Source organism: Parasteatoda tepidariorum, chromosome 7 (assembly GCF_043381705.1).
Source record: "Parasteatoda tepidariorum isolate YZ-2023 chromosome 7, CAS_Ptep_4.0, whole genome shotgun sequence".
Taxonomy (NCBI): Eukaryota; Metazoa; Arthropoda; class Arachnida; order Araneae; family Theridiidae; genus Parasteatoda; species Parasteatoda tepidariorum.
This window is the reverse complement of record NC_092210.1, coordinates 46145248-46157959: the sequence shown is the minus strand read 5'-3', so window position 1 is coordinate 46157959 and position 12712 is coordinate 46145248. Positions and strand designations below refer to the sequence as shown.

Below are 12712 nucleotides of genomic sequence, written 5' to 3'. Positions count from 1 at the left end.
CCAGTTCAACAACGTGCCAACAAAAGCGAAATACTCGACCTTTTGATCAAGAGAAGCCATCTGTGGCAACACTTCAAGACTTATTCGCTCGAAAAGAACATGCGCGTTGATCCCGAAGAAGAAGAATTCGCGAAATACCTGCTAAAGCTCGGCGACGGGGAACTCGAAGTGAATGAACTCGGCGAAATAGAAGTCCCAGAAGAAATTCGCTCTGGTGGTAACCTCATCGATGAAATCTTCGGACCATGCCTCAGAAGTGGGAACTACGAAGCAATGAAGAATCGCGCTATTCTTGCACCATTGAACGACGATAAGGACAAGATCAACGAGCAGATTATCGCTATGCTTCCAGGCGAAGAGAAGACATACACAAGTTTCGACTCGGTAAAGGATCAACATGAAGGGGGAATTCAATTCGCGCCTGAATTCCTGAACTCGATCAACATCGCCGACTTGCCTCCACACAATCTGAAGCTCAAGAAGAACGCCATCATCATGCTTCTCCGAAACTTGGACGTCTCTGAAGGAATGTGCAACGGAACACGATTGATTGTCACCGAACTTTGCAACAACATCATCAAGGCTAAGATCATCACCGGTGAACACGCAGGCCGACAAGTACACCTTCCAAGGATCACGCTCGACTCCAGCAAATCACAGCTTGGCGCAACTATGCAACGGCACCAATTCCCAGTTACTCCAGCATTCGCCATTACGATACACAAGTCACAAGGCCAAACATTCGAATTCGTCGGCGTGCTTCTCCTCACGACGGTCTTCGTGCACGGAATGCTCTACGTCGCGTTTTCAAGAGTCAAGCGTCAAAGTGCGTTGAAGGTCCTGCTGCCTCCTGAGAATCCAACCCACACCCGAAACGTCGTATGGAAGGAAGTCCTGAACAAGAGAAACTCACCAGCCGCACCTGCCTCTCCGACAAGAAACTACCTGGACAACATGGAAGACTTCGCAATCGATGATTAATGTTTATTATGTTTATGCTGTTATAGGTTTATAATATGTTTCTTATGTATGTATATATGTTTGGTTTTTCTAAATAAATTTGTCAAAAATATTGGAACTTCAACACACTTCAATCTTTACACTGCTCACTTTGTACCATTTCTTTAATTGTATAATTTTTTGTTATCAATTACATTTTATTTCCTATGACTTTTCAAACTTTACCTTTGTATAGAATAGTTCCCTTTCCAAACTTTGTTTAGATAGTTTACAATGGTGCACTTTAACCTGTTATCTTTTCACCAATGGTTTCACAAATTTTCTTATGGCATGTATTGTTTTGATAAATCACAATTGAAAATTTAAATCTTCGAGTTAGCTTCGATAACTGTTTTTTCCGAGCGGAGCTCGGTCACCCGCTGGTTCTTTAACTAATATCATCATTATTTTTAATATTGTATGCTTCGTATACATTGGCTTAGTATAAAAATGATTAATAAAATTTTTATTCGGAAATTTTTTTTCTTACTGTCTTAAATCAGCATGTTTTACAAGCTATTTTTCGAACATTTAACTTTTTTGAATCATATTTTTACATTTTCATTCTTTTAATAATTAATGGATGTTCGTCAGAAAGTAATAGTATTTTAGGTATTTTAACCAGTTTTAAATCTACATTTCATTTACTGGGGAAATCTGAACTACTGCAGGTTCAAGTGAATCAGATGTAAGTTCTGAATAATAATTTTATTTGTCAATTCTGCACAAAAAGTGTTATATACTAATTTATTACTTTTAATTTTAAGAAGTCACCAAATTCAGCTTTAAAAAGCTTTCTTTCATAAAACCATTAAGATTGTTGTTAATAGATTGTTGTTCCTTTGTTAATGCTTGAAGGTAAATTTTGCTGACAGTGAAAGAAATGCATGCCGCGTGTTTAAATTGTTTAATAGTGTTCGATTTTTTACTGCATGTGAGTAAATTGTGGCAATTTGTTGTTTCTGCTTCATACTGTGATAGGAGTTTCTCCTGTGAGAGACCCTCTTATTTTTGGAGAAAGTTTGTTCTTACCACACTTATGTTGCTGTTGTTGCCTTTCTCCTATCTGGTCTGATGGAGCCAGATCTGATTTGCGAATTCGTTGACATTTAAAAAGAAACATTAACAATTAGAGGAGATGCATGAAATCTCCCCCCCCCATATTAGTTCCAAACAGTCCAAAATGTGTTCAGGTGAAGTCTGGTGTTCGTGGCACTTGGGGCAAAGTGGGTATGTTCTTATCCCTCACAAAAACGTAAACTCTTTAAGGGGTCACTGGCGAAGCGCTAGATGGTGTTATAGATTTTCATATTATAAGAAAGGATCAAGGCTAGGCCCGGTCTACTACAACAGTACCAGTGGTGAGTAGGAGGTATCGACCAATCCTTTTTAATTTGAGATTGTTTTGAGGAGGGGAAGTGCAGAGATTTTGTTAGTCCTAAGACTGGAGCACCAATAGGTAAAAGACTGTTGTAGCTCCTTCATCTGTAGACAGTTAGCTGGGTACACTGGAACGGCTTCACGCCTTGGGTGGCTCTACCAGGAGAATACTCTCCCGACGTATTTCCACCCAGGGGCACCCCATCGCCATAATGAGGACACCTACAGGACTTAGAGGGCGACCATGCGCCACTTATAGGTTTTGTTATGGGAGTTAAGGAAGAGAAAACTTACCATGAAGTCCAGATCTTCTCCTTTCTTCACATATCCTTTCCATTACTGAATTAGCATAATCATAGCTTGCTTGACCGACATTACCTTTACCACTACAGACTGAGGAAAAACAAACGAAGAAATCCAAATTAGGACACATTTTTCTGGTCAGTCCATCCAATATTTTTGTTGCTGCTGCCTTAGGAGCACACACATCTCTGAAAGTCTCGGGGCTCTGAGACTTCATAAAGGAATACCTCAACACCTATAATTATAAACTATGAAATTAGGAAAGCATAGGTAAAAGGACTTTGACGCTTGATTTCAAATACATGTCACTCTTTCCTTGTATTACTAATCAGATGAATACTCGTTCTTGGTACTGACAAAATAAAAACTAAGTAATTAATGAATCTGTATTAATCAGTTCTTCTATGTCATGCACAAAACTGAAAGTTATATACTGAAAAAAATTAAATTTTTTATAAGGCAATTTTTTTATTTATTATTATTTGGCTCACTTCCTGGTGACTTTACGTTATTAGATTGAGCGAAGTACGCATTTCGAAGTATATACCTCTGAAAATAATGATTACCCATATTCAGCATCTTTAGGTAAGATGTCAAATGATACTTTGATAAGCTCGCGGCTAATTCATGATTAGCAAAATTTACAAAAAAAAAGTAATTTTGTTCCGCTACGCATCTCATAAAAAACCTATTACCAGAGTACTTGTATGAAAACATGTAATAGTATATTTGGAAATCTATTAAGACAGCACAGTACTAGGAGAACTAATTACCAAAATTAAGTATCCATGACGTTAATAACTAATAGTAGTATGATGATTTTTTTGCATTTCCCTAAATGAATAAGTACTTTTTCTTCGGCCTATTGTGTCAGAAAAAAGTTCAAACACAGGCATCATTCTATATTTATGTTTTTTCTATGTTCCTGTAATTTCGTTAATGGGTGAAAAAATGAAATTTTAGCTCCTGATGCTAAACATTTTTCAAATATTTCAATTAGACGTTTTGATATTTGACACTTAAATTTTGATGCAACTGGATATAGTTATTTTGATGAGGAACACGTGATTTGCCTAATCTAATAACGTAGAACAACCAGTAAGGTAACATTAAAAGGTAGGAAAAAAAGTCTGTAATTATACTGGAATCTGAAATTTAAGCCTAATTCGTAAGTGTGAAATGTGTGAAATTTCGCTTTAATTTTGGACACTGTATTTCTACTTTTCTTTCGTCGTTAATAAGTATTTTCGCCCGTCCCCTATGCTTATTTTAGATTTCTATCAACTAGTTGCAAGCAAGGTCTATTAGCTCCGTTGGTTAGAGCGTTTTACTAACAACACAAAGATCATAAGTTTAATCCCTCCACCCAATAAACATCGATCATGGTCTTTAAGCTCTTTGCTATTGTATCAAGCTATTGTATTCACATTTGCGCTATTTTAACGATTACTTATAATTAGTATCAATAAATATATGGATAAGTAGATTTATATAAACCTTCTCTATTAAGCGAAATACAAATACATTTGACCTTACATCGATGTTTATTGTCCGTACCAAATTTAAGAAGATATTGGGGAAAAATAAAGCGTAATTTATTTAAACAACTTAATGAACCCTAAATCGAAAAAGTTTGAAATAAAAGAGTTTAAAAAAGACAACTTTTTTACAAAAAATGTAAAAATAAAATATCGGGTATATTATAAGAATTGAATTGATATTGAGTTAATTTTAAAGATTTTATGTTAAGTTTATCTTAAAATGAATTAGTGGAATTTCTTAAAATTTAATAAAACAGATTAAAAGCAGCTGTTTTATATTGTTATTATTAGTTTATTTTTAGATATGTTTACTCTTGATGCCGATAAGAATCAGCTTGCTCATTCAATGACAAGTTGCTTGTTGTTGTTGTAGCTCATTTACGTCACACTAGAGCTGCACAATGGGCTATTGGCGACGGTCTGGGAAACATCCCTAAGGATGATCCGAAGACATGCCTTCACAATTTTGATCATCTGTAGAGGGGATGCACCCTCCCCTTCGGTAGCCCGACGAACTGCACGCGAGGTCGAGCACTTTACGGTGAAACAGTTTAACGAGGACCAATACCGCACACACTCAGTCCCTACGCAGATAATGACAATTTGCAGTTCCACTGTTGTACTAACACCTAGTATCGCAGCAAATTGTGTTCTTCTCCCATCCTTGTTGCGCGCAATGGACAATTGCAGTCAATTTTTTTTATGTTCTTAATGAATTCAGAATGATGGAAAAGTCCTGAAAAACATCTTTTTACCTCCCAAAAAATGCTACTTTTTTAATTAAGAGCAATTAAAAATCGTGTACTTTCGTTTTCAGTTTAAAAAGGAAGTCACGTGACTTTTAAGAAAGTGACGCCATTCGAGCCTGACTCGCGTTTGTTTACACTTTTTCTCCTTGGTGATTTAACGCTTGTTTACGTGCCTAGTTGAACGTCGTTTGTTTTTTTAAAAATATATTTTAAAATCGAAGTGTATTGCTTCTAAAATAGAAGGACACTTTGGGGGAAGATCTTTGATATCTTTTTTACCTAAACTAGAAGCATGAATAAATTTTTGGGATGAACCAACTGATGAAAGTTTAGATTTTTTCCAATAGCATTCTATTTCTGTTGGAGATGGTAGCGAACATTTTCGGTGAACCCAGAAAAGAAATGCTATCATGTGCTTGCATCCTCCTGCGCTGGCCGCACAGTTATCGCACACTAATGAGTTTATGACCCCAGAAGATTCATCACATGTCAAAGTTATTGCATATGCTTTGGTTTTTATTTTATGCTCAGGAGTCATTTTCCCTTTAACAATGCAGATATCACTTTCTCGCTTAACTTGCACATAGCCTATAGCATTATCCCCATATGTTTGTCTTGCTGATCTGAAGTTAAAATATATATATATATATATATATGTGTGAAAAAGATGATTTAAAAACTGAAAAACAGAATCTTATTAGACTAAACAACCAATTGAGACAGACCTGGCCTCCCCAAGGCCATAGTGTCGATAAAGAAGAAGAAGTTTTTTATAGCTTTCCTATGTCCATGTAATATTAGTTTGTGTTAATCGCTATTTCATATCTTTCTTTTCCGTAAAAATTCCAAAAGTTTCTGGAAACCTTAAATTATGAAATAGTTATTTAATATAAAATTTAGTATACATTAATTTTTTCTTTTTTTTACAGAATAGGGATAAAAACTATTATATTTTTTTAAATCCTTCAATATGCACACTATCTGCATAACTAGACGCTTTAAAATATAATGTAATAAAAATCTTTTTGATTTTTAATACATCATTCATAAAATGTACCAGTATCTTTCAAAATGGTTCATGTTATTATTTACACCTTGGATTTAACACTTTAAAAAATATTATGAAGCAAAACTTATTTTTAAATTTAATAAAAAAATTCGATAAAAAAACATTAGCAGGTGTAGTTAAAGTAAAATATACTAAAATTGAAGATGTGTATTTATGTTTGACAGTAGAAAGGGTAAAAATATTCTATAACTAGCTTGCCTCTGACTATTTCTTTAATTTTTTTTATAAATTAGAATCTAATTTTCTTTAATTTTATTTTATTAAATATTAATTTTTGATAAAACAATAATTTTTAATAAAAATAATAGCTTATTTATTTTTATAAAATCGTTTATAAATTATTTTTAATAAAATTGACTTCAATTAATTTTTAACTAAATTAATTTTAATAAAATTGATTGTAATTATTACAAAGTTGTTTATAATTGGTCTTTAATAAAATAATAACTTTAATTCAAATTAATTTTTAATAAAATAATACATTTTATTAAAATTAATTTTTAATAAAATAATTTTAATAAAAGAGTAAGTATAACGTTTATAATAATAATTTTGTGAGTAAGTATAATTATTTGTTTTTGTGAGTAATAATAATTTAGTGTGTAAGAATAGCGTTTAGTTTTATACTTTTATGAAAGTGGAAAGATGTTTTTAGTATACTTAAATCCTTGCTATATTTTAACGTGTACCTATATGTGTTATAACAAATCGCCGTTCCATTTTCACACACAAAATTATTTACAGCCAGGGGCGCCGGTAGAATAAAATATAGGGGGGTGCAACCCTTTAACAAACTACCATCCCCACAAAAAAAAAGATTAAAACTATTCTGTATGATTGCAATTCTTGTTTGATTAATCAATTTTTTACATAAAATTTTATAACTAAATTGCTTTTCTATTTATTTTTAATTGCTTAAAGAAAATCCAGGGTAGTGTAAGTGCACCTCCTTGCCGACGCCCTTATTTACAGCTACAGTTTATAAATAAACAAATTTATACCTTTGAGCCTTTATGCCTTTGATTTCAGGCGAAATGAAATCTTGGTTCGTTCGAAAAAAATCCATAATCATCTCTTCAGTAACTTGCGGCAAATTGTCCGTTTGAGCTTTTTGAAACCCCTCTTCCATTTTGATTCTATATATGCAATAGATTTCAAAATATTTGCTGCTAAATACGCATTTAAATACACGCGGGAAAATTTGGAAAAAATAAGTTAAAGAAGAGCTAGTTAAAACCGCAAGAAAGAAAATACATAATAACAACGGGAAGGTCGTGAGGAGTAAGGCTCTAATGACGTCACACCAATCAGCGGTCGTTTTCGAGTGAGGGCGTTTTCGCTCAAATTAAAATATTAATAATTAAATAAATATTTATTTGTCAGAGTTAAAAATTATATTTTCGTAATCAGGAAATCAATCTTAAGAAGTAATGACTATAATTTGGAAAATTTAAGAGATGCTGCAATTGTCCATTTAACTTACATGGGTGAGAAAAAATTTGTTTCCTGTAATTAGTACAAGCTATCTGACGAACAATGAGAAGAGTAAATTAACTTATCAAGGCCGAAAATTTCGACAGGGGTTCTGGTTAAACAATTGAGATAATTTCATTCTATCTCGAGGTTGAAAAACTGAAATGCAATGAAAAACAGAAGGAATGTGTATTTACAGGATATAAGAGAGAGTGGGTGGTGGGGTGAAACCAGGTACCTGGATTCTGGCGAAATTAGTTCTAATGGACAGACTTTACATTACATTCAGCTGGGTCAGATGAAAGAGCTGTAATATTGTAGTTGAATTCATGGCGTTTGTGGAGTTAAGTTTGTTTTACTTTGTGAACTCTCTAATGTTCCTTTGTTTTCAAACTATCCTTAAAGATTGTTCAGTACAATTATAAAAAATCTTGTTGGGCAAGCTTATTATACGTTGGCTAAGGATTCATACCCTTACAAATAATAAGGATTCAATCCAGTAGTAGTATGGTTCTGTTTAGTTTCGATAACCTCTATGATTGAGGAAGATCGGGTACGGCAAGTTGGGGTTTGACCGGGTTCTATTCTCGACATATAAAGCCGAATTAGGATATTAAAAAAAAGGGAACATAAAAAAATGTGCGAGGAAGGAGAAGAATATTGCTTTGCAGTGACTAAAAAAACAACCCTCAAAACAAAATGACCAAAAAAAAAAAAAGAAGTGTATCAAGAACCAATATAACAAAGCAATTTTGACAAAGCAAAATTCTTGATGTACGTTTCTTCCAATAAGAGCGATAAAAATACGTTAGATGTTGACTGTTTATATTGTAATGATGTATTTTCCAACCAAAAAAAAAGAAGAAAGATGGATTTATAAGAAAGAAAAGTGTTTTTCTCTAGGCCTACAAAAGCTGCAGTGGAGTAGAGGAAGAAGCTAACTACTTGTCACATGTGAATTTCGTGCCTAATATTCTTAAATTGATATGTTAAATAAAAATGTCTGATAACATTCCCTTAAATTCTATCATTTCTAAATTTTCTATAGATTTTACGTTTGCTTATCATCCGATTCATCGTCATCCATCCATTATTATCCGATCTTACTTTTCTAGTGGGGTAAGATTGGATGATTTGCCTTTTTCTAGAAAAAAATCATTTATAAAGAAAAAAGAGAGTATTTATGACTTTCAGGATTGATATGTTACCCAAAATTAAACAATGAATCACTTGTTTAAAAGTGACGGATTTTGAGTTGAACAGTTTAGCTCCAACCGGCGAACAGTTCAGTTTGCGTTGAACAGTTTAGCTCTATCGAATCTTGAGTTCTTGGTTTTTTTTCATTTTCCTCTACATTTTTATGTTGTATATTGCAAAAATTCAAGTGCTAAGCATGCTTAAAATTTAATTGAAAATTACGTCATTTTTGCATTCTTCCATTTTTTTTTTATAAAACGCAATTTTTTCTGACAGAGATCATTAGAAAAGTTGGTTTTTGATGAGAGCATGCGTTTCGTGATCAACATTTTGATATTGCCATAATCTTTAAAGTAGATGTTCCATTATTCACTAAAATGTCACTTAGAATATTTTTCCTAAGTTTATCAGTTATCGTCGGCTTTACCTTTTTTTTTAAACATATAATTTAGATGGGCTCTTTAAGTCAAAAAGATTTCATCTCAGAATGTTAAAATCCTACTATTGATATAAAATTTTATTCAGAATATGAATGTTAACTTAATAATCCCTAGAAATTGAAGCGGAAAGATATACTTGATGATTTAAAAACTCTATTTGCTTCAGAAATAAGGAGATGGTAATAAAAGTCAATCTGTTCCGAGAGCTCAAAAGTAGGTGGTCATTCTCAAGACTATCCAGATGGAAATGAGGAAATAAAATTGATTCAAAACAGTAAACGTAAAGTGGCCAATCGAAAAAAGGGAAAATAAGGGTAAAAAACAATACTAGGCACATAAATTGGAAAATGAAAGTTAAAACAAAACTAGAAAAACTAAACCTCGAGTTTCTATTTTTGTATTTTATATTTCCATTCTTATATTTTCTACTACTTATTTTTGAGCTCGTGAATTATGTTGAATTTATTATCATCGCTATAATTTTGAAGTAAATTTTGAAGTAAATGTTAAAAAGTTTTTAAATCATGAAGTATAAAAACTTTTATATGGTATATTTTACAAGAATAAAATCTTACTACAAAGTTTAGTACATTCACATGCATTTGTGGAATTTGTTTTGTAAAAGAAAAAAAAATATTTCAAAACAATACAACACCATCTACCTTGGAATTTTTGCTTCTGTTCATAAATGTGAATTAAAAGTAAATTCGCATTGCTTCACGTATGTTCAGATGAAATATGAGGTCATTTTAACCATTGGTTCTTTTTTTTACAGCTATTCAAAAAATCAACTCTCATTATAATCACAAAGTAACTTGTCGTATGAACAAAATTAAATTTACTCACTACTGCGGAATTGAATATCCCACCTACTGAGCCTAGTTCAGAAGCTTCTTTTAGGAGCTGTTCTGCTTCATTCGGTTTTGAAACGTCAAGTGTCAACACTTTAACTATATTTCCTTTACTGTTCCATTTCTTAAGCCAAAGTCTTTGACGGGGAGTTGTGACTCCTTTTCTAGAAGTTATGATGATGTTCTTTCCTCCTTTCATTAATATCCATTTAGTAACTTCTATTCCGAAGCTTCCGAGACCCCCTATTATGATGTAGGACTTCTTGGCATAGAAATAGGTGTGTGGAATAGCTTTCATCATTAAACATTTTGGAGGCGTATCTCTCGGCAACTCTTCGTCTCTTATCTAGAATGATATATCCAATCGTTATGTTCGATGTTTTTTTTATTCGTGTTCAGCAAGTGATATTGTGTTTAAAAACCAATTTTTATTAAAAATTTAATAAGATATAATATCTATTCATTTTTTTTCAAACACAGAACTTTATTTCGATAATCTAGCTCGCTAGCACTTAACTACTGTATTTTATAATTAAAGATTGCGCTAAGTGACGTAAGATTTTGAATTATTGATTTCTAAGCCTAATTCTTCTGAAAGTTTTCTTTAGTTTTAACTATAATCGACACTACCATTATATCAACTAAAATTGAAGTTAAGAAAAACTAATGAGTGTTTTAAGCAATGAAGTGTCTTTAAGAACCTGCTGGAAGTGCACTTTTAGGAAAGTTTATGTAGGACATGGGTATGACTCAGTATTGCAGCGAAATTATTTTTTCGAAAAGACTACCAAAGTCCATCTCCTTCCAACTTAAGTATCTATAAAAGAAAGTGTTTGTGTGTGTCAGTGTAGCTGTGTGTCAGTCTCATATAACTCCAAAAAAATTTGTGGGTCCTGAAATTTGACAGCTGTTGAAAGGCCGATTTTCAGCCCCAATCCTAAAAATCTTTAAAAAAAATCTCAAATGATTTCTTTTTACCGGTTTTGTATTAGCCATTGTCAAATTAAACTGTCGACCATTCTGTTCTTTTTTTAATATTTAAAAGATCATATCGGTTATGTTAGTTAGCTTACGGTTTTATTTAATAAAAAGGATTTTATTGTACGTTCTTTAATATTTAATTATTTTTTATTCGTAAATCAGGCAAGATCTCCTATGAACGTGATAGCATATGTGGGCTACGACATTGAATTATTATTCCTAAAGTTATCAGAAACCACGTGTTTATTCTGCTTGTACTTACGTTTTGAAGAAGTGTTTCTATAAACTAAATAATTTAAAATCAAATCAGTAGCAAATGAAATAAATAAATAAGCTGTGTACTAAAAACAAACTTAGGGGGAAGGAAATAATAATACTTCAGTGGAACAGTTTAAAATCAACAAGCTGTATTGGTGTCAATGATATAAAACTAATTTTGGTAATGGGTACTACTGGTGATTTAGTAGTTTTTTCTGCCTCAACAGATCTCGCTGATTATAATACAAGTATCTATGTACCAATTATAAGTAAGGTCGGAAATTAATGAGTACCAGAGAAAATTTGCATGGTTGTGGTAAATTATGATTATCATAAGGTAAATTTGGGTAGCAGTGTTATGCCAGGTAATCTTTATTTGGATGTAATGAATTTCCAAAAATGGTTTTTCTTAATTAAGTAAAATAAAGCCACCGGAAAAGGCAGCATATAGTAATAAATTAAAAAAAAAATTATTTCAGTTTTATTGATTGTGCCAGTATACCGCTTTTAGCTTTGTGTGTGATTTCACAATGTTGGATCAAATGTATTAACCGAATTTTGCCTTTTGTACCCCTTTCGAATAATGGATATTGAGATGGTTTAAAAAAGCTCGTATAAAAATATTTCTAATGAATACGCCGTTAAAACAATCTAATGTAGCTTTGCAATTCCGTAAAGTCTCTTAGAGCAAATTGTTATATTAACTTTACGAATTGAGTTTACTGTTAAATTTATCAGGCATGTGATGTTCCTGAACTGATGTAATGTTGATTTGTATCATTAGGTTGCAGGAGGAGAGCTTTTTAGTGGTGATGATGACTGGTTGTTTGGGTTTCATAGAGGTTGGGCTTAATTGCTTAGTCTTCCCGATTCTACTTGAACATAGTTTTTGTTCTTAAGATAGTTTATAGTGGTAGAAAAATTAAATAATGCAGGTCTATAAGGTTTGTTGTGGTTTAACTAGAATTTAGTCTACGAATTTGATAGTTGGAATTAGTATGCAAAATCATTGTGATATATAGTTTGACGACTAATGTGATTGGTTGGTTTTATCTTGTTTATTTCTTCTGTATCTCTTGCCATTTTATAAATATCTGTAACTAACTCTTTGTTTTTCCTGATGCAAAGCATATTTCCTAGCGTAATCAGAGAAGAGATAGAGGCAAATAGAGTCGCTTGACATATGAGCAGTGGCAAGATTTAGACCATCTAATCTTAATTATCAGATTCACAATTGACGCCGTTTATGTAATCTGATAAGCAATTATCAGATCCAACAGAGATAATTAGAGCCAACATTAAACCGATTTTATTAAAATTAATAATCAATTAGCAACAATTTTGGGGCCAATGTTAAGGAATATGATACTAGTAACATGGGGTTTCATTCAGTGGCCACAGGATGGTTAGTGACTCGGGGATGAGTTAGAGTCTAGGCTAGCGTTTTCGCATGTATATATATATATATATA

At 32.5% G+C, this 12712-nt stretch overlaps 1 protein-coding gene across 4 annotated transcripts in view; it reads right to left on the bottom strand.

Annotated features, from left to right (window-relative positions):
• LOC107451272 (fatty acid synthase) overlaps positions 1-12712 on the bottom strand; it is an 87334-nt gene that overhangs the window by 4522 nt on the left and 70100 nt on the right. For all 4 annotated transcript variants that reach the window (XM_016067319.3, XM_071183369.1, XM_071183367.1 and 1 more), the window contains 2 exons: positions 9998-10348; positions 2674-2917 (listed from right to left, as the gene is read on the bottom strand). In XM_016067319.3, coding sequence (XP_015922805.1) covers positions 2674-2917; positions 9998-10348 — 595 coding nt within the window. The remainder of the gene's footprint in view (positions 1-2673; positions 2918-9997; positions 10349-12712) is intronic.